Source organism: Lytechinus variegatus, chromosome 1 (genome assembly GCF_018143015.1).
Source record: "Lytechinus variegatus isolate NC3 chromosome 1, Lvar_3.0, whole genome shotgun sequence".
In the NCBI taxonomy this organism is placed as follows: Eukaryota; Metazoa; Echinodermata; class Echinoidea; order Temnopleuroida; family Toxopneustidae; genus Lytechinus; species Lytechinus variegatus.
In genome coordinates this window covers 31,499,713-31,525,998 of record NC_054740.1, presented here as the reverse complement: position 1 = coordinate 31,525,998, position 26,286 = coordinate 31,499,713, and the positions used below count along the sequence as shown (strand labels likewise).

Genomic DNA, 26,286 nt, shown 5'->3' with positions numbered 1-26,286 from the left:
GTCATAACTTATGTATCAAATGTTCATATTCACTATGAAAATGATTAATAGGACGGACACCATTTGATGTCAAACAAGATTAATCACTTTCTTGACTGTTGTATGCATTTTTTGAAATATATGAAAAGAGAAGAGCATTCCATTCACATGAGCATATAATTGTTATTGAAAATGTTTCTATCTATCATTGTTGCTTTTGCCTGTCTTAGGTGCTTTTAATATAAAGGGGGACCGTTCATTTATGATAACAAAATACAGGATGAATTATAACATTATGCATGAAAATGGCCATCAAGTGTTTATATGTATAGATATTTCAAATGATTCTGGGAAAAATAAGTAACTGCTCAGTTTTTACCAAAATAAGCAAGTAAAGTGCCCATGTGTGCTTACATGTGTTGGTACTTTTCACTATAATCATTGCTTTACATAATATGAAAAATAATGTTTTGAATATCTCTTCAATTTTCAAGGTTATTCAATGCCCAGTCCAGAGGTGTTTCTAAAGCTGTAATGAAGAGAGCAGCTATCAGTATACAAAGGTAAGAAGTCTTTGGTTTGAAGCTGTTCATAAAAATTACACATGACTAAATTCCGAATTCATTTCTTGAAACGCTTGTGCGCTGGGATGGCGGCTTGGCTTTTGTGAGGGTAACAACAGCAATAAGTGCCTTGAGCACTATTTATTACCCATTGGAAATCAGCATGACAGTTTCTGAAGTTTGAGGGGGTTTTTTAGTGATCTGATCTTCTATGAACACACAATGATTTCCCCGGAACCGATGCCACTTTATCAATTTTTGCCTGTTTCTGTATTGAAAAAAAAATAATTTATCAACTGATTTACTTTCCAGGTTTGTCAGAGGAATGATTATCAGAAAAATGCTTGCCAAGGTGAAGGAAAAGGTAAGTAATACACTACTGATGATTAGCTCTATCAAAGATGAATTATGAATTATCGAGACGTAGCATACTCATTAAAAGTCTAAGTGTAACAATCTCAGCTATTGACACCATCTACCACAAAGCCCTCACTTTTTGCAGGGAAAACTGAAGACATTTAATATTTTCCATGAATGCATCCAGGTATTCCAAATTCAATTCAAATCACAATCAGAGGTATGAAATTTATGCATTGGTCCTAAATAACTTGCACACATATATTATACAAATAATTAACAGGTCAGAGTGTGTCAAGTCGAAAGCATGGCACTCGCTAGCTTTGTGTTATTTCACACAACATTGTGAATACCTGAGATGACTACTTCATCGCTAAATCATAGCAATAAACCTATGCATTATTTGTTTTATAAAAAGAGGTCAGCACTCTGAATTTTTAGTGTAACTTTCTTTTCAACTCCTTTAATTTTTCATGCATTGCATATGCTACATGTAAGTCACTACCAGATTTGTATCAAGACATCACAAGCATAGCAATAAAGTATGGGCACTTGATGTGCAGTGTTGTTGAAGAGATGTTTTTTTAATCTCTTTTGTTCAGAGTCGCATCCATGCTGGATCTTTCAAGTCTTTCATCAAGTACTATTACAATTTAATGAAGAAGATTGCTAGATGGCATGGTGTTAAGAAACCTAGGATACATCTAGACCTCTGGCAGATGGAAGAATTCATGGATAAAAAGAAATGTAAGTCACTACAAAGTATGGCAATTGACAACTAATACCTATTTCATTGTTACTGCGGTTATTGAAATGCTGGACTTTTTTAATATCACATCCTTTTTGGCTTGTGGTTTTTTAGTATGTGTTATGTTATTTTGCATATATTTTATGTATTTCAATGAGGTAATTAAAAAATAAAATTCCTTTTAACTGCATGATAATTCCATATGGAAATGAGCATGTACAGGTAAGAAAATGAGGGAGTGAAAATAATGATACTGCATATCATAATAATTGTAACAAATTATTACAAAATGTTGGAGATAAAATACAAATATGGTCAAGTCCTAGTATTGTTTCCATTAAAAGGCAAAAAATATTTGTTTTTAATGACAAAATGTAGAGTAAATCTAGCATATGTATCATCAAACTTCATTATCTTCATCATCATCATCACCACCATCATCAACCATCATTGTTATAATTATCATCTTCATCACCATCATTAACATAGTCCTCTTTAATAATCTTACTTTCATTATATCCTCCTAGATTATGAATACATCTTTTCAAAACGGATCCACCCCGAGACTCAGATGCCTGCCAAGGATCTCCCATCTTATCTCAAGGAATGTGATCATCATCCTTCTCAAAGAGAGATTAATAACGCCATACTAGGAGCAACCAAAAGTGAGTTCAATAATATGCTAATCATTGATGTCAAGACCAAATAGACTGTGGTACTGGACTATGAAATGAGCTTTCCCTGTCTGCCCAAGCAGTGACGTATACATGCTGGGTGCGAGTCTGCAGGAACAGACCCTGATTGAAACTTTGATCAACAAGTGGGTCTCCACACAAAGACTAGCACATACAAAACTTACCGTTTCAATACAGGCATTAATAGGCTGCACATTCAGACCCTTAACTCAATGGAAAGGTTTGCACAGCAGACTACTGGGATGCCATGGATATGTGCCCAGTTTATATTTGAGAATTAGCCATTGATAATACATATTGTCTTCTTTACCCCCATCATTTTCAAATTGGCTCTTTGCTCTCCTCTATCTCAAATCCTGGATTTGCCACTAGTGACTATGGGGGTGTTGCAAGAAAATATTTGCAATCAATTGCAAATATTGTTGCAAATTTACAACTGATAGATAATGTTAGCTGTAGCAAATTAGATTAAACTTGTTTCAAGGAGCAAATTAGCAATCAATCACTAATTTGCAATTAACTGCAAGACATAGGATTGATTAAGGGACCAAATATTGACTTGCAATTGATCGCAAGTTTCTTGCAACACCCCATTTGTCTGCTTTTATTGAAATTGACTATTTTCTTGCAATATCAGTTTTCTTCAAATTTTCCCAAATAGGCCTATATATGGTTCATATCTCGGAGGACATCAAAGTCATTTGTCATCTAGCAAAGATATCTGCTGCATCTCAAAATTTACTATATTTTCTATTTCTATAGAAAACGATTTGAATGAGTGAAACAGGATTTGACATTTAATTTACATTCTATGTTTTTTGAAAAAAAAACTATCAAAATGAAAGACAAATGAAATTTAGTAAATGGAATTTCACCTTGGTAGTCAAATTGGTCTCATAGCAATGAATTTACACTCTCTGTGTCATGTGAGAGAATATTCTTTTATATTAGAGAGTGAAGTGATGTTTTTGAGGTTTCCCCTCGCTTTTACTTTCTTTTCCCATCTTGTTTTCCACAGAGGATTTCACTAAGCCCAACCTAATGCTGAAAGAGAGGGAAGTGTCTGAGATTGTCTTCATGATCTACGTCCCGAGAGGAACTGGTCTGGAAGCCAAGAATGTCCGCAAATCAACCTGGCTCAATCCACTAGTTGACGGGGAGGAAGCAAGGAAAATGATGGGTAAATATCATTCTTGTTGAATCATCACTAGAATTTTGTTGCCACATTTGTTCTAGAAATATTGCTATTGTTCATTTATTCTTCAATATCTGATCAATGAATTGTCAAAGTGACTAGAAGTATCAGAAATGGTATTATTGCCGCAAACCATTTCAGATTTGTGTTTGAGATTGATGTCAAGCGTTGATCTGGAGAAGTTTGGCCGAGTTTCATAAGTGTTTTGTTATTAATTACAAAAAATAAAGAATTTTAAACAAAATTAATTTCTCAGGGTGAAATAGCACCATTTTATAAGAGTATAACAGCAGCTTCCTAATTGCCATTGACAAGTTTTATGAAACCATCCAACCCTGGTCTGCTGTAGCTTACTGATGGCAATACCATGAATTTTAAATTCACAGATTGTTTGCGTTTCATAGTTAAGTGTTTGCATGAAATTTATTTATACATGTATGGCCTATATCCACTTGATTCATTTAGTATTTGCAGGTGTACAGAGTAATGACCACTTGGGTTGATTATCACTTTGTTGAATTACAATTTGGTCCAGGGCAATTCCATAAACTATGTACCCTGTATGTGAGGGCTTCCTGAAATGATTTGTCTTGTTTCTATTTCACAAGAAAAAGTGCAATGCTCAGAAATTTGTATAGCTTGAGCAGTTCACAAAATAAAGTAAAAGTGGAGAAGATGGGGATCGTGTGTACAAAAAGGTAGATTATTTTATGGAATACCCCTTATTCAACTAAAGATGCATCAAGGGGTCCGTTGTAGAAAAGTGTTCATTGGTTAAAAGTTTTGTTTTTGGAGTTTGATTTCGACTCTTTCTGCAACGGGCCCCTGGGGCCAGACCAGTAAAGCTTATCAGGGTTAGACATGCTAGATAGATATAAGAAAAAATGGTCATCAGATACACTGGTTGTAAACAAAATGAAGTTAGAGCTCTTGAATGAAAATTACATGTGATTATGGTACAGGTTAGTGTTCCAGCTGGCATATTCTCTGACTTACGTTTCAAATCTGTGATTTCTACAGGGACTGATGAAGTAAAAAATGTGGAGCTCTCCAAATCACTGCAGCTGGTCTTCAACTCGATGCAAGAACGCAAAGAACAGAAGATGTACGAAGATAGGATCAGAAAGAGAGAAGAGGAAAAGAAGAGGCTGGAGATGGAGGAGCAAGAAAAAGAGGAGGAACAAGAGAAGAAGCTGATTGAAAGTGAAGGAAAGGGCGAGGAAACAGATGAGAAAAAGAAAGAGAATGAAAGTGAGGTGAAGGAGTCTTGTAATGAGAAGGAATGAAAGAGCAAAAGAGAAATTAACAGAGAGAGTGTGACAGACAGAATCAGATACCCTTCTCATATATGCTACATTTTTTATATAAAAGCTATGAAAGTTGCAACTATTTTATGTACATGCTCTTTTCTGTGCCATGTATGAAGCAGGGTCTCATGAATTGAACAGAATTTTCCTTCCATTTCATGCTTATTACCAGATAAGACCATAGAAAATTACTGCAATAAATAAAACTGTATCATTCTGATCTTATAATACAGGGCCAATTCAGTACCCAAGTCAGAAAAATTAGTATTTGACTTTAAATTTTGCTTTAATATTATATTTTATTGTATATCTATTCTGAGCTGTGCAGAATTCTAAGAACTTGGGTGCATTTTAGTTATGCATATTTCAGCAATAACATTCTGATATCACAATTTTCCTCAATAAGTATTTTGGTTTACTTAAGTGAAATGCTTAGTATTGAACTGAATATGAAATAAGTAAATTAATGGTACCGGGACTTGAATATCCAAATTCTGAAATGAATACCAACCCGTCTTCACTTTTATGCTGATTAAGAGCTGCCAAAGGTATAATAAAAAGAATTTCAGTGTACCGGATTCTTTTCTTCAGACAATATTTTGTAAAAGCAGGTTTAATACAATGTATAAGTCTCTTCCAAAATTCACATTAGGATACACCTAGGGTGCTAAAACATGTAAAGGTTTTAGGATGAAGATGCTTAATGGCTCCAAATTTTAAGTAGTACAGTCTTGACCAAATCTGATATGCTGAATAATATATTTTTGTAAAAAGAGGCCTTGGATGTTGCTCTTTCCAATAGGGTGAGTTTTGTATTTTTCAAAGAGGTTTAATATTCTTATCTAAAGAAAACAGTAATGGATATGAAAATTCAGTTTTAATTTTCATCCTATATATTTGGTAATTGTGATTGAATACAGCAGTACAATATTTGATGAATGTGAAATAAAATGTAAATTTGAATTATGATGTAATTTGTACCAATGGTCTTTCATATATGTAAAATGCATGAATATATACTAAGGATAAATTTGTCATCATGAACACATTTTGGGAGTTGGTTTTATTTTGTATATTTATGTATCAGGAATGTTTATATGAAATGAAATTGACTCAGATTTGCCCAGAGTGCTTCAGAAGACATCCAGTCTATCAAAATAAATCCATCCAGTTTTTTAATTATTCATACAAATATATTTTTTTTTCTTTATTTGTTCAAATCCGTCCATGTTTACAGAAATTCTGGCAAATTACTGTATGTTTACCAGGGCCCCGTTGCATAAAACTTTTGCCGGAGTTTTTTTACGGCAAAAAATCAGGAAACTACGGCAAAAAAAAATTTGCCGGAGTTTTCCATTGCATAAAACTTTGCCGGAGTTTTTTACGGCAAAACTTTTAAAAAACTCCGGCAAATCAAGTGAGTTTTTGCCGTAGCTCCTGTACCAACGGCAAAGTCCTAAAAACTCCGGCAAAGTCCTAAACTCTGGCAAAGTAGTTTCAAGATGGCTGCTCTACTGTATGCCATACAGCAGGCAGCTGTCTTGAGACGGGAGCGAGTCTTTAGAGATCGAACGCATCCCTTGGATATCTATGACGACAGTGAAATGCTGAAGTTATATAGATTCTCCAGACAGGGATGCGTTCACAGCATTAACAGACTCGCTCCCTATATTGAGCATCCGACAAGAAGAAATTTTGCTCTACCTGCAAGGTTGCAAGAAAAAACTATGGCAAAAATAAGTCTGGCAAAAGTTTTATGCAACGGGGCCCAGGTTACATCTTTATTATTATGCAAACCATTTTGTGTGTGTAATGAAGTCTTCTCTTGGAAGGGTGGGATTAATAATAAAGAATTTCCCAATTTGTAAAAGAGCAATTCCATAAAATAGTCAACCGTTTTGTATACCATATTTCAATTTGTTCACCTCATGAACTTAAGCCATAAATTAAGACAATTACAACTGAAATGAACTATAAAACTAGGAAAAATATAGGTCTATCATATGAGGTCGGATGTACTTTATGGAATTGCTCTCTCTATACGGTTGTGTCTGTATACAAAATCACTTATACAAACAAATTAACACCTTGAACGTTTATATAATGTACCTTTTATATGCTTTTTTACAAATCCTGTATGTATATTTCTGTATTAGCTCTATATAAAATGTATTTCAATATATACCATATAATATATATCATGGAAAAATTTGTAATACTGTAGAAATTTGTGCTAAAACAGAATGTGTGCAGTGGAATAATATAAATATTCATATATGTCAAATTATTACAATATAGTATTTTGTAGTTTTGTTAATACTTGTATATTGATTCATAGTCATGTAGCCAAAAATATTATCAGATTCAGAGTACCTCTGCTCTCAATTTACACTATCCATTCCATTGCTTGTAAATAATATGCTGATAATTCTTGAAACTAGTAATTGTTTCTCGTGAGATCTTTTTTGTATGAAAATAAATGATAATTTATTACCTTAAAGTGCTTCCAACTTTTTTTTTTTCAGTTAGTTTATCCATCTATATTAATATGGGATATAACGATTACTTTTATTGCAAAGTAATAACCATATTTGGCATCAATGATATCCTTCTGAGTAATAATAGTCTATGTACCATCACATGATCCAACATAACATGGCTGTGATGCTGCTGATGAACAAAGTGTTAAAATGTGGCTATAAATTTGATCACCAAGTGGCATGGGGTGTCTCATTAACATGTATGTCCAACAAGTTGTTGGAACTGATATCTTCCCTTGATTTTGATTGGCTGAGAAGCACTGTTACTATGGTAATTGCTGAATAAAACACACCTTGCCGGATAAAAAGTTTAATTCCTTAATTCCCTGGTTACCCAGTAAAATTCAGTGTTGGGTCCCAGAGAGTCTCTGCCAAGACAGAGACCCAGACACACTTGTGTACAGAATGAGCAGAGACAGCCAGCATACCAGAACAGAGCAAATGAAATAAATCATTCATACCACCCATCCCCTACCCCCCCCCCCCCCACAAACAAGGTTTCAAACGAACATACATGTAATCGTGTCTTCTTAAAATTGTATGGAACTTAAATAATCACTACTAATCAAGAAACTGACATTGCAGAATTTTTTATATGAAACAATAATAGGCATTTCAAAAAATGACAACCAAATAACCACATACACATGCATAGAAATAAATACAGGTAACTCGGCACAAGTTTGAATCTTTTGGGACCAAAGAAATCTGTTTGACTTTGGAGAAATTTGACTTAGAAGAGATATATAACATGTTTTTAATAATCTGGTATAAAAATTACTTTGACTTGGGTATAATATTTGACTTATGGATGGTCAACAGGCAGAATTGCTTATACTATAGAGGTCAGGGTTGAGCAAGTTTCGGGGGGTGTTTCACAAAGATTTTAGTATCACTCGATAGTTGCACTTAAATGTTGACCCATATATGATATGTAATGCGCAATCTTATTGATAAACAAAGTATTGCATGTCCTCTTAATAGCATGATCTGACCAATGCGGTATGCTTTTTTGTAATGCACAAAACTAGGCATTTACAAGCGACTCTAAGTCATTTAAAAATTTTTGTGAAACGCCCCCCTGTTCAAACTTCTACTGAGCTATAACTTCTTTTCCTTTGGGTTTAAGCATTTTGATCCCACGTATACACAAGAGGTCATCAGTACAACCCCAACAGAATCGTGTGAAATATAAACTAAGGTAGTGCTCCTTTTCACAGAGTAATTATAGATGGAACATCACGTGTAGTAGAAAGACAATTTTTCTACTTATCAAACTAACCTAACCAAGATAAGTTGAGAAAAAACAAGTTTAATCATGAAGGATTATTTAATTGTCCATGTACATCCTTTACTGCACAGCTCATAAACAAAGAGTGAATACCTGGGGACAAATAAATTTTGTATAACATGATGCCTACTTCCAAGATATGATATATTTCTTAAAGTACTTTTGGCTGTGTATTTTTTTTTAATGGGAAATTTCCTTTTGTGGGCAAATGTGCAAATAGAAAATACTAAATTCTGCCAATATGACAGATGTGTAGCACTTCATGAATAATTTGACACCAAGGCTCCTTTTCATAAAGACCTGCAACTGTTGTAACTGTGCCATTACGGCACCTACCATCGCTTCCGTGGTAGTTGCCATAATTTGCCAAAAATTTCCATACTTGTATCTCTTTATGAAAAGGGACCCAGGCATTGGATTTTCTAATTCAAATACAGACCAACTTTCTTAGATGGCATTTCCTTGACTATTTCACATATTAAGTCGTATGATGGCATATTCATCATTAAAAATGTAATGAAGCGATATGGTTCTTTATTACACTATTACAGTCAGGTCAATCTAAGAAATGAAAATATGATTGATTGTAATAGGTCTTACGGTAATTGCAAAATTTATCTGTTCCCATTGTAAGAAAATAATACTCTTTATTTATAGAGGTAAAAAATATATTGCTTATGTCAGTCACTTTTTATGTACCCTGAGGATGAACACTGATTTCATTCATGATTAATGCATAATGAAACTAATCACTTCTTGTAAGATATCACACACTGAATTTAATAGCACTTGAAGAAAAATCTGTAACTTAGGTTACATTTGTATTGCAGTTGCTGATGAATTCATTATAGAATTTACATCAAAGACTCCTTTCTTGCCAAACCTAAAAATGGAAAAATAAAAAAAATAGTAACTTATTTGATATGAGATTTTCATTACATTAACAGTTATAATTAGTGCTAGAGGCTGCAATGGTCTGTTAGTCTGGTCATATATTCATGAAAATAATTTTTGGCCTTTTTCTGAACCGACAGCAAAACATTCTATTCTTCACAAAACATTGGGAATAGATATCTCTATGACCAGCTCACCAACATTATTGTGCACAAATTCAGTTGGAAATGAGGAGTCTAAATAAATAAAAGTTTTGGTAACAACTAGGCAACAAAAATGTATTGATCAATTACATTCTTTAAAACATTGAAATTTGTTGACATCATTCAGTATAACCCATGATGAAATAATAAAATATGTAAAACTTATTTTAGGGCCCACATCATAAAGACTAACAGCTATAAATACTTAGCCATTATGCCAACTGCCATGGTAAAAGGGCTCAGTAGCCAACGGCAATGTCACTATAGTTGTAACTGTTTATGAAACTGGCCCCTCTTGGGTGTTTCATAAATCTGTTCTTAAAGTTATACATGATTTAAAGCATGACTGAAACAAGTTCTTAGGTGCTAAGCCAGCTACATTTGGATAAATCACTTAGCACACGACGGTGCCCAGTCACGCATACAGCAATTTCATAACTTCTGATTGTGAAAAAAAAAGCGCACCTGGGGCCCATTTCATAAAGGACTTGCAACTGTTGTACCTTTGCCATTATGGCAACTACCATGAAAACCTTGATTACGATTGGCTGCTTAGCCCTGTTACCATGGTCGTTGCCATTATGGCAAAGTTCGAATAGTTGCAAGTCCTTTATGTAACGGGCCCCAGGATCTACCTATGATAGTAATCTTTACCTTCTTAGCTGCTCTATGAAGGATGGAGTGCCTTGCAGCCAGTCTATCAACATCTTTGTCATATCCACCTCCTATAACAGCTACACAGGGGATACCTCTCTTGATGACTTCATTCATCACCCAATGATCTCGCCTGAACAGACCTGCACGGGGTAAGAATATGTGATATTCATATAAAGTCTACACAATAAGCTGATAATAAAATACAATTTTTCAGATCACCTCTCACAATAAAATAGACAGATGTAAAAAAAGTTTTGATACATTTCTGGCAACAACAAAAAAAAGCCTCATATTATCATGTACCATTCACAAGAGATAAGTAGAGGTCATAAAGTTGTTAAGTCATGTCTTTTCCATTTTCCTCCCATCATGGATGAGCACAAAACTCTTACAGTATTGTATAGATATTGCTGGTAATCATCTTGTCAGATATATTACCTTATCTTGATAACATACCGGTAGTTGACAGATTTTTGTAGAAAATTCACTGCTGCAATGTGATGCAAGTTGCAGAAAGCAAAGCATGTAAAAATCCCTGCATATGTCAACCTAAGAAGCTACTGGGCAATCAAATGCAGGATTTTAGTCATTTATACCAGTAACTTTCCGATAACAAGGTTAGTGAAACAGGGCCCTTGTTCCTTTTCTTACCCTGATCAGTCAACTCTAAATGTCCTAAAGCATCATCCTTATGTGGATCAACACCAGCATCGAAGAAAACCAAGCCTGGACGGAATTTAGTCAAGACTAGTGGAACGTGGTCTTGGATGATCCTCATGTATTCATCATCCCCAGTCCCCGGGTCTACAGAGACATCAAGGTCACTCTGTTGCTTCTTGACTGGGTAATTCTTTCCACAGTGAACAGAGAGGGTGAACACATTAGGATCCTCCTGGAAGATCAGAGCTGTGCCATCTCCCTTAAAGAGAAATAGATGAATAAAGATATAAAATTATGACTTCAGTTATTAAATGAAGAGGTACCAAGTCGACATAAACAAAAATCAATAGAGAGAAAAGAGGTCATGTTTTAAGATCTACACTTCTATAGATACATCAAAGTCACTATATTTAGTTCTTACACGATGGGGAAAACAAACTTGAAATAACCTCCATCTTGGCCATCTCAAACATGACAACATTTTTCAAAGAATTTGACAAGCTTTCATCTAAAGACCCATAAAAGTTCACATCACTGTCAGTTAAGCTTAGATGCTGACTCATTAAGATTTAAATACTGGAGGCACAAAAAAAGTCCTGCATAGCAAGATACATGTATCTTCATCTATTCCTAGGTGTCACTTGTCATACACCAATTTCTATCATCAAAACCCTGTTAACCATCTTCATTCCTATGAACCAAAAGTCTGGTCAAGAAGGAGAAAAATCTCTGCTCCATGTTCAGAGAAGCCATGGTGTGTATCCCCTCCTACAATACCTACCAAACCCATCTCTAGCAAACTAACAATAAATGCCCAGGACTCACCTGATGCACATCCAGGTCAATAATCAACACCCTATCAATCATCTTCCTGTGAACCAGAAGCCTTGATGCAACAGCCATGTCATTAAGAAGACAGAACCCTGCTCCATGATCAGGGAAGGCATGGTGAGTGCCCCCTCCTGTACTACACACCAGTCCCCTTCCTCGAGCAAGCTCAGCTCCAAGGATTGTGCCACCTACAGCATCAAAACAGAAACAGGAAATTTGAGTTTCCTATAAGTAATAGAAGCTTGCCTTCCAACTGAAATCCCCCCCCCCCCATTGTCTTTTTTTTAATACCTCGACTATCTGGTTTGTAACACATAAGCTGAAACAAGGTGATAGACTAAAACACAAAGCTGGTTTCTATGGAAGATTCAGCAAAAAGTGACTTGATATGTTTTTAATAAGGTCCTTGGGATCCGTAAAATGTCCTTAGAATTTCTTTTTAAGAGCAAACATCACCTTGTTATGAAGTATATTGGGAACATTCTGCTGTGATATCAAACTTGTTACAATCCGATTTTTTAGTTTTAGAACATCAGGCTCCTAAATTCTGGTTCAACATAAGGCCACTTTTGTGTGCTATTATGAAAGCATAATCATGCCACCTACCCGTCAAAATAAAAAAGTTTTCTTTTAAGCAATGATTCAAATCCAATGTTTATATTTGTGATATATGTATATCTAAAACAAAATGTGTCATTTCATATAATAGTTAAACAGTTCCTTTTTTCACTTCAACCATCACAAGTAAGGCGTTTTTTATGGCAACCGTGCCCCTTGCCTATATGGCCATGCCCAATATATCTCTGTATGCCTTTGATTGATACTTACCTGTTTCATATCGACATCTCGACACAAGCCCCTCATTCCATACAAAACCAGTGACCCGTTGCTCCTTTTCGCTTGTCTTGCCTTCAAAGAATTTGTCAATATATTCCTCGGTGTGAACATGAACCAGCTCATCTTTGGTAACGTGAACAGGGCTACTGATCTGTTTCTTTGATATAACCCCATCATGAAGAAGAACATCTACATCATTGAGATACAGAGTGAAAGCAAGAGCCAAGTAGAAGAGCTAATTACTATTCTTTTAGTGTGATTATTTTAAAAATTAATTAATATCTTCTTGTATATATACAGCGCTTGATGGTTATTAAGCTCTGTAAGCATTGGACCTGCGAGGGGGGGGTCACTCACATAAATTGGTGCTACCGGTACGTGCCGCTTTGATGACCTCCTTTTTCAGACCTAATTTTCAGTTCTTGAGAAACTCTGAATGATAAAAGCTCCATTCAGAAGCAGCCCCACCCTGCCCCGCTCCCAAGACCCTTTTTACAAACCATCTCTGTTCCCCAGCCCTGCCAAAATTGTCTAGCGCAAGCACTGCATGCGAGAGCTGCACGAACAGCTCCACAACTCTCTCCATAGGTAGCTGCTACAGCAGCTCCATGCACGGCTAGTGCCCAAATATACATGGACAGCACTTGCATGCACCATACCTACAATACTGCACTCCCGTTCCATGGACCCCGTTTTTCACTCTGCGCGGTATATATTTACTTCCCAAGACCCCCATTTCATGATTTCTTTAGGCACACCCCCATTAAAATATAATTTGAGTGCCCCTCGCCCCGGCAGTGGACGTGTTAGCCAATGAAAACATTTGAAACAAAGTTGATGCCCTTCCTCATAAATTTGTCATTACCAAGTTGCCCAAGATGACTAGAATTATTGTTGCATTCAATGAGATTCATTTTCTTCAATGATTAAAAAATAAACAGGAACTATGATATATCATTAACCGTATCAGATATCTGAGCAGGGCAACTTTAATAAATTATTGCCTGCTTAAGACATGGATCAAGTGGTCGGTCAATAAGTTTCGATTTGTTGAACTACAGAAAATTGTATTGCCTGCTCAGGAAAGTCTACGAGAAAATGCATGGAAATGTAGCGGGCAATAAGGCAGAGCTAACATCCGGGTATTCTAAGCGTTTTTGTACGCGGCCTTGAACCGGGTAGTGATGTATGTCAAATTGAGAAAACGCTGGATACTGCATCCACAGACCAGGGACGCGTCATGTCTATTAAGTCACAATGGTAAAATTCAGAGGCCTAGTCTGCTCAACATGACAAAACAGACGAGGGTGATATAAATAGAGTTCGGGCAATATACAGTATGTTGTATCGCCCGAGGCCAGTCAATATTGCTTTATTGGTATTATTAACAATTGCTCCAATGGAAAATCTGCATAAAGTATTACTCCAAACCGACTTGCATGTAAACCTATGCCAAACTTTAACCATCAACAATACTCATAGCTATTGTCATGGTTGCAAACTTCATGTTACAACTATAAAACAATTAATTCATAAAAGAAAAACATGGATGATCACCTTTTAATTTGTTGAACTTTCTCATCTGGAAGCGATGACCTGGAGGTAGATAAGACTCATAGCCATCATGATGCACTATGGGTAATCCAGGAGCAGAGCTAATATGAGGAATCTCCTTGTCTTGTCCGTTTGTTCTGAAGACCACTGAGGCTGGGGTAAACTTTGGTCCATCATGGATCTGCAATATGAGTAAGACTAATGTCAAATGTCTGAAACACTTCTAACAATTAGCTAAAAGAATGACAAATGAACTCTTGATTCTGTATCTTTGTAAAGAAGGGCACTAAAAATTATTGTAACAGTAAATTTTGCTGGGTTTGTTTACTTAATCTGTACTCTTACATTTGGCTTTCCATACTTTCTTGTTTACATTCAATTTGTTTATTTCCATTCCAACTCATCTCATCCTTCTGTCCATCCTCACAATCCACATACTTGTCATGATCTCATCTTTCATTCCATCTCCACAACACATCTCACATAGCAACACAGGTTCATCGCATTTCATTCTTTCATTCAGTTTCCCGTCAGTCATGCAGAGATGCCAAGTTCAAAGACCAGCTTTTCTGTGAATCTGAGTGAGATCACAGACATTGTGTATAATGTATATGGGGATAGGCTGTGATAGTTGCGTGAGACAGAGATTTGAGGGGATGAACAAGAGTCCAAAATGCTTGAGTCTCACGCATAATGCGTGAGACTTGGTAGCTCTGGATCGCTGGCTGTTGTGACCATTAATAGGCCTAGACTTTGTGCTTTATATGAGCTGTGATGAGCATGAAAAAGATAGTTCTGGATGAATGAGCAACATCTATTCCCATGGCAATGCAAGCCAAGAGTCTTATACTAACAGATGTTTTAAATTGTTATTTAAACATTTTTGCATAATAGATCCATGCAGTCCTAGATCGATCTAGATCTACTTGAGGCATGGATCAAGTCTCATGCAGCAATGATAACAATGTTACTCAGTTTGAAACTTTCACTTGAACATATGATAAATTAGAGCTCTAGTGTCAAATGAGGAAATTGTGTTTCAAAGAGCATGTCCCCCCTCCTAATGATTTTCCTGAAATGAAGAGAGTAAAAAATGAGTGGGGTCTATAGTCTGGGCCCTGGTGCTAAAGCAAAGGGGAAAATAGAAAAGGAAAGAGAGAAAAGAGAAGTGCATGGAAAAAAAGAGATATAGATCTAGCCTAGACTGGACCCTAGTCTGTGTGTTAACTGTGCAAGTCATGGGGGGGGTCAGGTGTCCGGACACTTTATATTTTAGAAGCCTTCTTTTTTGTCTTTAGATTACACTAAAAATATAAATTCAATAGTTGTAATCATCTTGTTCTCTATAACATTTCCTAACATTTTGTACTAAAATTGATCGAACTTCGCTTGTAAATTTTTCCAAATAACTTTCTAACATTGATCATCCGGACACACAACCTGTCCGGACACACAAATGGGTATATTAGTGTTGAACTTAGCATTACACTAACATCACACTAGTCTAATTCAGACAAAAATATAACTGACGTTTTAATCCTTTTTGGCAAAATTTAGTCACCTCCCCAAAACCCCCATTCCACAGAGAAGACCGCTGAAAGACCTTTGAAATACCATGAATTTTGGTTGATCTTTCAGAGGTCTCTCAATGAACCTACAATGGTCTTTGAGGTCTTACACGAGTCCTGACCAATCTTTCAGTGGTCTTCATGGGCTCCAAAACTTTTTGAAACGGTTCAAAACAGTCTTACAGGAAAATGGTCTTTCAGCTAGCTAGTCTTTTGATGAACTTTCAAATGTCTTCATAGTCTTTCAATGATCTTTCGGCAGTCTCTCAAGATTTTCTGAGATCACTGTAAAACTTGTGAGAGATCATTGAAAGACCATTGAAAGACCCGGCAAAGTCCATGGAAAGAATTCTGAAAGATCACTTGTTGCATAAAAAACATGACATAACAAAATTGCAGAGATGCCAAGTTCAAAGACCAGCTATGCGTGAGATTTTCTGTGAATCTGAGTGAGATCACAGACATTGTGTACAATGTATATGGGGATAGGCTGTCAGAGTTGCGTGAGACAGAGATTTGAGGGGATGAACAAGAGTCCAAAATGCTTGAGTCTCACGCATAATGCATATGAGACTAAATGGTAGCTGTGAAATAGTGCTACTACACTTAGAGGTTCAATTTATGGAATACTTGCCAAGAAGAGTATTGTTTTGTTTCCAATACTTGTTGTAGGGTAGGGTCACATGCCAATCAACAGCAAATCATGCTTGTTAAGAGGTGCATTGGAAATGCCCCCCCCCCCCCTCCAACAAACAAGGATTTATTCTCACACTCAGCAACATAACAGTGCAGGCGCATACGCAAGGGGGGGGGGGTTCGGGGTTCAAACCCCCCCCCCTTTTCGTTTCCTTTTGCTTGCTTGCTTGTCTCCCCAGAGGGTCGGTCTGGTCAAGGAGTTATCGGGCAAGAGCCTGATAACTCCTTGGTCTGGTTACGGACAGTTCCCCTACCCAATAATGTATATGACAGCAATAATGAACAGAATCTCATGTTTCCGACGAAAAACACAGAAAAAATTTCCGCTCGCTCGCTCCATTTTATTATATCTTTTATTTCCGCATGTCACCGACATGATCACGGTATCGCCATTAACAAGGCCATACATGATTATCATGATGTATACTTATGTATACTTATGAATACAAGCAGGCGCGTACGCAAGGGGGGCGGGGGTTTCGGGGGTTCAAACCCCCCCCTTTTCGTTTCCTTTTTTTTTTTTTTTTTTTGCTTGCTTGTCTCCCCAGAGGTCGGTCTGGTCAAGGAGTTATCGGGCAAGAGCCTGATAACTCCTTGGTCTGGTTACGGACAGTTCCCCTACCCAATAATGTATATGACAGCAATAATGAACAGAATCTCATGTTTCCGACGAAAAACACAGAAAAAATTTCCGCTCGCTTCGCTCGCTCCATTTTATTATATCTTTTATTTCCGCATGTCGCCGACATGATCACGGTATCGCCATTAACAAGGCCATACATGATTATCATGATGTATACTTATGAATACAAGCAGGCGCGTACGCAAGGGGGGCGGGGGTTTCGGGGGTTCAAACCCCCCTTTTCGTTTCCTTTTTTTTTTTTTTTTTTTTTTTTGCTTGCTTGTCTCCCCAGAGGTCGGTCTGGTCAAGGAGTTATCGGGCAAGAGCCTGATAACTCCTTGGTCTGGTTACGGACAGTTCCCCTACCCAATAATGTATATGACAGCAATAATGAACAGAATCTCATGTTCCCGACGAAAAACACAGAAAAAATTTCCGCTCGCTTCGCTCGCTCCATTTTATTATATCTTTTATTTCCGCATGTCGCCGACATGATCACGGTATCGCCATTAACAAGGCCATACATGATTATCATGATGTATACTTATGAATACAAGTGAACAAAGACATACGTTTTCTTACAAAATATGTTTTACCAATATGAAAACCAAAATGACGGAAAACGCTAAAATGTCGGTTAGCTCGCTCCGCTCGCTCGTAATAATTTATGAAATTCCATAAGTATCTAGTCTCCTGTTCAAGGCCGTATTATGAGTGTTATGAATAGAAGGACATGTAGCATCGACTTATACTTGATTTACTAACAAACTATTGACAAGAAATGTATGTTTTGACGGGAAAACGCGAAAATTTCGGCTAGCTCACTCCGCTCGCTCGTAATCATTTATGAAATTTCTTAAGTTTCTAGTCTCTTGATCAAGGCCATATCATGAGACTTACGAGCAGAAGGACATGTATCATCAACTAATATGTAATCATTACCAACAAGCTATTGAGAAGAATTGTATGTTTTGACGGAAAAACGCAAACATTTCGGCTCGCTTGCTCCGCTCGCTCGTAATTATTCATGACATTTCTCAAGTTTCTAGTGTTCTGATCAAGGCCATATCCAGGCGCGTAGCCAGGGGGGCGGTCGCCCCAAAAAAAAACGTCCCCAAAAAGAAAAAAAAAGAAGGGAAAAAAGGAGAGGAGAAAAGGAAAAGGGAAGGAAGGAAAGGGAAGAAAGGTAGCTTTGTGTTTTTTCTATTTATTCTTTATTTTTTTTCTCAAAAGAGAAACTCCTTCACTCTTCTTGCTTTAAATTCATATATGAATTTTGCTTCCGCGCTGCGCGCGGTTAAATGACAATATTGAAGTTCTCCATTGTTCCCCCACCTTTTCTCTAACCCTGTTTTTCCACCTCAGCTATGTGCTTCTTGCCAGTTAAAGTTAAAATTGTATACATTAGGGCATGAATTTGAGTAAGGTTAGGCCGAAGTAAATGTATGAAGTTATCTTTTTTTTTCAATTGATCGCGCAACTTCTGGTCTGGTCGGCTCCGAGCGGGTAAAATCTTTATATCAGTTTCTGCCGTCACCTCCATAAAGTCAGCTTCTCCCGCTTTTCAGCTCATTACTATAAACAACCATAATTTGGGGGCAAACAGGTTCCTAATTTAACAAGTGGAATGCCTCTGGCCGTCTCACCTGCATCACACAGTTCAATATAGCAGCAGTGCTGACTTTGAATACTACTCTAACTCGCACAAGATGTTCAGTGATACATGGTTACTCTTATGTCCACTTTTTATGAACTAGACCAATAAACTAACAGAGATATGATGGTTATTCAACAGATACACCCAATTCGGCCAAAGTTCATTGACCTTTGACCTTGGTCATGTGACCTGAAACGGGCACAGGATGTTCAGTGATACTTGATTACTCTAATGTCCAAGTTTAATGAACTAGACCAATAAACTTTCAAAGTTATGATGGTAATTCAACAGATACCCCCGATTCGGCCAAAGTTCATTGACCCTAAATGACCTTTGACCTTGATCATGTGACCTGAAACTCAAACAGGATGTTCAGTGATACTTGATTACTCTTATGTACAAGTTTCATGAATCAGATCCATAAACTTTCAAAGTTATGATGGTAATTCAACAGATACACCCAATTCGGCCAAAGTTCATTGACCTTTGACCTTGGTCATGTGACCTGAAACGCGCACAGGATGTTCAGTGATACTTGATTACTCTAATGTCCAAGTTTAACGAACTAGACCAATAAACTTTCAAAGTTATTATGGTAATTCAACAGATACCCCCGATTCGGCCAAAGTTCATTGACCCTAAATGACCTTTGACCTTAATCATGTGACCTGAAACTTGCACAAAATTTTCAGTGATGCTTGATTACTATTATGTCTAAGTTTCATGAATCAGATCCATAAACTTTCAAAGTTATGATGGGAATTCAACAGATATCCCCAATTCGGCCAAAGTTCATTGACCCTAAATGACCTTTGACCTTGGTCATGTGATGTGAAACTCATGCAGGATGTTCAGTGATACTTGATTAACCTTATGTCCAAGTTTCATGAGCTAGGTCCATATATTTTCTAAGTTATGATGACGTTTCAAAAACTTAACCTCAGGTTAAGATTTCGATGTTGAATCCTCCAACATGGTCTAAGTTCATTGACCCTAAATGACCTTTGACCTTGGTCATGTGACATGAAACTCTAATAGGATGTTCAGTAATACTTGATTAACCTTATGGCCAAGTTTTATTAACTAGGTCCATAAACTTTCTAAGTTATGACGTCATTTCAAAAACTTAACCTCAGGTTAAGATTTGATGTTGACGCCGCCGCCGCCGCCGTCGGAAAAGCGGCGCCTATAGTCTCACTTTGCTTCGCAGGTGAGACAAAAAGAGGAAGGTATGGAATTCGTGTCGTATTAAATAAAAAAGTACAATATTTTTTTATCAAATTGTATTAAACTTCATGTCATTTCCCTGTATACATTCATCTCCTGTCCTGTTTTGCGCCCTCAGTTTGAAATTTTGAATGACACTTAAGTTTCTTTATTTTCAAAATGAAGCGCTTCAGGATAAGTCAAAAAAATTAATCATCCTTTATTATATAGATAGATAATTTCAATAAATCACAGAAGTTTCAACTTTATGCGCACTATTTTCCTTGTAATGAAGTTCAATAATCTTAGAAAATCAATTGAATTAGAGACGATTGGGTATTAGAGATATCTACATTTGATGAAACGTCCGCCCTTTGAAATTTCAGAGTTTCATTGCTCATCGCGGGGAGGAATATCTTCCTCTACCAATCTTCTCCTCTGTTTTGCGAGTTAAAAATATGCACTGATGCTAAATTGTTTGTAATCAAATCTGATCTTTCCAAAGAAAGTTTCAATATATCTTTGAGAATACCCTTTTCTCGGGACCCTTTTTATGGCAAGAAAAATTGATAAATCACTTTAGCTTCCGCGCTTCGCGCGGAGTTATTATCATTTTAATTTCCTCCATTGTATACCTCTTTTGTGCGTTTACAATCACTTTTGAAAACAAGGTTAAAAATCGCAATATAGTCAACCGAATTGGAGGTACTAGAGACAAGAGAAACGGCTCCTTTTCATTTTAATTTATGAAAAACTAAAAGCTTCGCGCTTCGCGCGGGAGGGGGAAACTCCCCCTCCCTGCACCCACCCCCTAGGGAGAGCTCTGTAAGTGTTGGCACGCTTCGCGTGCATTTACCGCCCCCTCCAAAATGAAATCCTGGCTACGCGGTTGGCCATATCATGAGTGCTACGATCCGAAGGACATGTAGCATCGACTATGATACCAACAAACTATTGACAAAAAGGTTATGTTTTCAATGCAAAAACAAGAACATTTCTGCTCGCTTGCGGGTCATGACCGCACTGTTACATACCCATCCCCACTTTGTTATTGTCTTATTTGCAGCGCTGAAAAAAAAAGAAAAAAAATCATCACCTCCCCCCCCCCCCCCCCCGCTCATCACTTTTTAGAGACTGGGCCGGAGATTTAAAAAAAAAATCAGCTCGAAAACCCCCCCTTTCAAAAATCCTGCGTACGCGCCTGTAACAGTGAGTGAGTGACCTTTACTGGATCCCACACCCAATCCCAAATCTAACAAACGTTAGCCCTCGCTATATTCCGACGCGACGGCGGCCGGCTGTGCTGGCCTCACGCCTCGCCCCGGCCGGCCCCGCGCCCCGCAAGCAACGGGCGGCCTCTCCCTCTCCGCTCCTCCTAGCTCCCTACTCAGCTCCACGTGCTCCCTATTGGTACCGTACCGTTCCTGCAACCTATGCCCATGATACTGCCGTAACACCGGAATAACACCATCATTATCATACCTTTTTCACTGCTTGATGCAATATCTGTCCTGAACTTTTCCTGAAACACGAATACAAAACACTGAAGGTAAGTGAGCAAGGTAACTTCATAATTAGCAGTTTGATTTGAAGTGATATATTGGACTTTGTATTGGAGAGAAGAAGTCTGCCCGGTGAATTTAGCAACTGCAACATAACAGTACAAGGTTGGGCTCCGGGTTTTTGAGCTCTATCTATATCGCGAGAACGTGGGCGCGGGCCACGCTGCCATGCCGCGCCGGGGGCGGCTCGGGTGCGGATGCAAGCCGGTGCCGACCCTAGACAGCTGGCATTCGTCTTATTTCGAGGATTTTTTAAACATTTTTATCTTTATTTCTTATTTGGTGAGTGCAGCGGAACAACCAACATGACAGAGACTGAATCTTTTGGTCTACGCCACTCACACAACATGCAACCCGTGCCGTCTTGCCTGGCATGCAGAGCATTTTTAGAGTGCATAAGCAGCCATGACTGAAATAACAATTTACATATATTGCCTTTATATTATTTGGGGTATTGATTAACTTGTTTAGGGCCGGGCCTATACATTTTTTCATATGACACTAAGTCAGAGCTACATGTGAGCTGAGTAGAAGAGAGGTGTCGTGACAAAGTTCATGATTGATACTGATAGGCGGCCGAAAAAGCAGTGGTGACCATGACCCATGTTTATAATAAGCACAAGTTTGACTAAATTTATTTTTATGGCAAGTTCCCCTAACATGCCCTAAGTAAGTATATGTGACTTGTGATTCTAGTTGTAAAAGAACATAAGAGACTACTGGCACAGACTTAACATTTGAAATAATACACAGAAAATCCCATGTATGACACTCATGTTGTTGGCACTCTAGCTTACTTTGTCTGCAAAATGGTTCTTGTTGTCTTGGTCATCACCAAGTAATTACGGTACTCTTGAAACAAAAATGTTAGGATATATTTGAAAGAAATTATGCTCATTACTAACTTAGTTTAACAAAAATTAACTTTGATTCTTTTTTCTAATTTCAGGTTTATTTTTACAAAAAGTTAAGTAAAAGTATATCATCATGTTCCGAATGCAACCCCCTGGACCACCACCAGAGAAGTCACAAGAAGAGCAGGCCTTGATGAGGAAAGCAGTCATTGGGAATGTCACCATCTTTGCTGCAATAGTGGCTGCATTGAGATTAAGTATGTTTGTTATGTTGAAGTACAGTACACCATCTCACCAGCTAGCTCTAAATAAGCCACATTGTTGATTGCAAAAGTTAGATATCGATGGCACTAAGAGCCATTTTTGGAAGTGGTTGACAAATGAGATTTTGTAATCTGTTGACTGTTGAAATCCTATCAAAATACATTCTGTAAATTACAAATGTAAGGCGGGCGTATTATGTGCTTGCCGCAGCAATGTACACTCTTGTTTTGCTGTGGGGGGGATCCATACCTGAATATTACATAATAGCCCTATCAATATAATCCACATGATGCAACCTGATGATTACGGAATTATTTCATTCCAATTAGCTTTGTACATAGACAAATTGGTTCCATTAGGCAATTGGTTATTTTTAATGTGACCTAATCCCTAGACAGCCTTTCATTTTGACCAAAACAATACATACCTTTTATAACTACTTAATTGATTATATTTCTCTTTCCCCCACGAATGAGCTCCTTATATCTGTCTTCATAATCTGAAATTTTTAATAACAACATTGTTGGTTTGTGTTTTCTTTTTTTTCTTTTCAGCCCCCATTGTCTTGGATCAGATAGGTTTCTATGAATCATGATAGCCTCTGCTCAAACTGAACAACTGATTGGGCTGTGCTTCAGTTGAGAGGGTGAAACCTCTTCCATTAACAGTGGATGTAGGTGTGACGGTCTGATTGAAGATATTTGCTTATTAATCTAAATATTAAAGAACAAGAAGTGGAGCTGTTGAAACATTATATTGAAAGAACTGTATGAACAGTGGGCAAATTACATATGGGTACTGCATAAATATTTAAAACAATAAAGATGGCCCTATTACCTAGATTGATATGACGGCTATTTCCCACTTGAAATTAAATTCAATCATTTTGTAGAGCTGATTTAATTCTTATAGTGGCAAGCCAGGAAATTTATTTTATCACAGAGGTATTCCATCATATTAATATAAACAAAGCATCTTGTGCAAATTCATTCCAACATGGAAATGATCTGTTTTTCCTTGACTTATCTCCATGCAAAGCTATGTTAATTACATAACATGGCGAAGGGTTAAAAGCAGCTTGCATTTCACATAGTATTGGGCAAATTCCAATGCACTTGTACGTGAAATTTACCCAATATTGGATAATGACCATGCCCAAATTTATTTTCCTCCAAAGTTAATTGAAATGATCTGAACATTGACTTCCCCAAATGTGTTGTACATATATGTTAAAGGTTGAATGCAGTATTTCAATGTGAATCATATGTCAGCAGGGAAGTGGTAGTACATATCTTTAATAATAATAGTAAAAATGAAGAAAGATATGATTGATTATACCATCCCTATTCTGCTACAAATCAACTTGAAAGTCTAGTCTCTATCCAGCTGTACACTTTACAATCGATATTAGAAAATGCAGCAGTCCTGTAGGATTATATGTATTACATAACCATTTCCTACCACACAAACACCCTTCAAACTATATGTTATAACCAAAGGCACAAAGATGTAATGTGCATACATGCAAAAACTTGTATGCAACGGCTAATATATAAAAATGAAAACTATTGGTTACCAGCAATATTATTTAATTTACTTTTCAGGCTAAACACTTGATTCAAGCTTTATGCACTTAATATCAGACCATAAATTCTAAATGATTTTGAGACATTTTGATTGTTGATTCCTAACTTAACGGCCAGAAAATATGATTATAATAAGCTTTTTGTATGTCTGAAAAAGCTATAAAAACATGATAACTTTCATGATTGTGAAAAGTGTCTTGTCCATATATGATGTGTTACTGCTTCTATCTATGAAGTCCACCTTGCATATGTTGAATGAATCTACAGGGAACTGCTTTAGCTTCACCTTACTACAATTTTACCAAAAGCACTGTAGCGAAATGAGTTCTTAAAATGAAAAAAGCATCTCTGCTTTTTTAATTTGACCAAGTTCAAACTTCTGAAAGTTTAACTTTTGCGAGGTTGACTTATTTATTCTGTGTGATGTAAACTATTTTTGTTGTGATAATTTTGAGGTATTTTGTCAATGACAAATATTGCTCTTCTATACCCTTTTTACACAGGATTTTTCTTAGCCCCGGACTATCGCTAACCCTGTACTATCCTTAGCCCTGTCCAATTTTTTTTTCCTTTTCACACATGCCAAATTGTTATTGCTAACCCCGGATAAGGAATGCTTGCTTTTCACACACGAAACTCGCTAACCCCGGACTAGTGGTAGCTGATGAATATTCACGAGCGTCGATGAGGAAAGTATTAAAACACGAATTCCAACTCACTGACTTATGGCGCGTGCTTTTTCTCATCGCCGTGTTCGCTGTTCATGAATATTCATTATGCTTACCTCTGATTTGACAGCAGGGCCGGCTCTATTGTGGGGTATGAATGGGAGCGCTTAGCCCACTTTCATTTTACACTAGCGATCTTAACCCGTACTATCGCTCTTAGCACCGCAATTGCTTGAATAACCCTCCTTTTTTGCATGGCCAAATAATCCCTTACTAAAGGTGGGGTGAGCCCACTTTGCAAAAATGCTGTGTAAAAAGAAAGTGGGCTAAGCTTAACCACGTACTATGGGTGGGGCTAAATGGCAATTTAGCCCCACCTAGAGTACGGGGTTAAGGAAATTTTAGCGCGTGTAAAGAGGGTACTAGACATTATGGAAGGATTACTAAGAAATATAAAATAAAACAGGACTTTATAAACAAAAGTTGCATTGTCATTTTGAATAGCTTGTATTTTATTTTGTGAGGATGTTCATTCATTTTTGTGTTTGGAAAGTTCATCTTGTGTTGGCTTGCTTGGAAGAAGGATGTTTTCCTGACTGGCAGTAGAGCGTGAAAATTATTCTCTCATGACTCTCAAGGCAATGGCACTGTGTAGGGACAGGGATTTTCTGTTTACTGGTAAATCAAAATGAAAAGAAGATTTTGGTCCTTTTCATGTGAAAATTCATTGTAATTATCTTTCCAAAATGAAATTAACGCTTTTGCATAATACATATTAATGGCAAAAGGTTATTTCCATTTTAGATCATGTTTACAACAGAAAATATATTTTTTTTAAGAAAAATTGCTGAAGTGTCCCCACATTGACTCTTGAGTGCACTGTATATTTTGCTCGAACTGACCCTTATGCCAGCAACATAGGGATTCTTAATCACAACACAAGTGCAAATTACTACCTCTCTAACATCCAGGCGATGTGCTCCTGTTATTTGTCAGTGGAAGTAGCGACCTTTTAAATGCCATTTCGTCCAACATTTCGTTGAACAACCATTTGGTCCAACAGTCACTTTGTCTAATCACCTGTTCGTCTACATGTATGACCATTTCATTTCATAACCAGTTGGTGTAATACCCGGTACCCATTTTCTTTTGTTCATTTTGCCAAATTAACACTTGACCAATTAGACCAAATGTTATATGGACTAAATGGCTATTGGACCAATTGGTTATTTTACAAAATGGCAATTGGACCATGTGGATAGTGGACGAACTGATGGTAGACGAGTTGGTAG

The 26,286-nt window shown here is 37.1% G+C and overlaps 2 protein-coding genes and 1 long non-coding RNA gene across 7 annotated transcripts in view; 2 read left to right on the top strand and 1 right to left on the bottom strand.

The window, feature by feature from the left end:
• LOC121411386 overlaps nt 1–7,284 on the top strand; it is a 45,809-nt gene extending 38,525 nt beyond the window's left edge. For all 5 annotated transcript variants that reach the window (XM_041604109.1, XM_041604119.1, XM_041604101.1 and 2 more), the window contains 6 exons: nt 474–542; nt 855–906; nt 1,502–1,646; nt 2,175–2,312; nt 3,361–3,522; nt 4,558–7,284. In XM_041604109.1, the coding sequence (XP_041460043.1) occupies nt 474–542; nt 855–906; nt 1,502–1,646; nt 2,175–2,312; nt 3,361–3,522; nt 4,558–4,823 (832 nt within the window). In that variant the 3' untranslated portion in view covers nt 4,824–7,284. The remainder of the gene's footprint in view (nt 1–473; nt 543–854; nt 907–1,501; nt 1,647–2,174; nt 2,313–3,360; nt 3,523–4,557) is intronic.
• A 674-nt stretch (nt 7,285–7,958) lies between these two features.
• Nucleotides 7,959–21,721, bottom strand: LOC121411374 (uncharacterized protein SYNPCC7002_A1628-like). The gene is made up of 7 exons (XM_041604063.1): nt 21,543–21,721; nt 14,315–14,492; nt 12,749–12,946; nt 11,915–12,108; nt 11,081–11,348; nt 10,427–10,569; nt 7,959–9,558 (listed from the first exon to the last, which is right to left on the bottom strand). The coding sequence occupies exons 1-7, from the start codon at nt 21,714–21,716 to the stop codon at nt 9,535–9,537; spliced, it is 1,179 nt and encodes a 392-aa protein (XP_041459997.1). The 5' UTR covers nt 21,717–21,721; the 3' UTR covers nt 7,959–9,534.
• LOC121411380 lies at nt 21,447–25,474 on the top strand. The gene is made up of 3 exons (XR_005969457.1): nt 21,447–21,609; nt 22,572–22,733; nt 23,295–25,474. It is a non-coding gene; the product is annotated as an uncharacterized LOC121411380 (long non-coding RNA).
• Nucleotides 25,475–26,286: the final 812 nt, after the last annotated feature.

Coding starts and splice junctions, on each gene's coding strand:
- LOC121411374 (XM_041604063.1), bottom strand. CDS start 21,716: ATGTTGCAGTTGCTAAATTCACCGGGCAGACTTCTTCTCTCCAATACA. Junction 11,349..11,914: donor TTGACCTGGATGTGCATCAG/GTGAGTCCTGGG, acceptor TTTCTCTTTAAG/GGAGATGGCACAGCTCTGAT. Junction 9,559..10,426: donor TTCATAGAGCAGCTAAGAAG/GTAAAGATTACT, acceptor TTCCATTTTTAG/GTTTGGCAAGAAAGGAGTCT.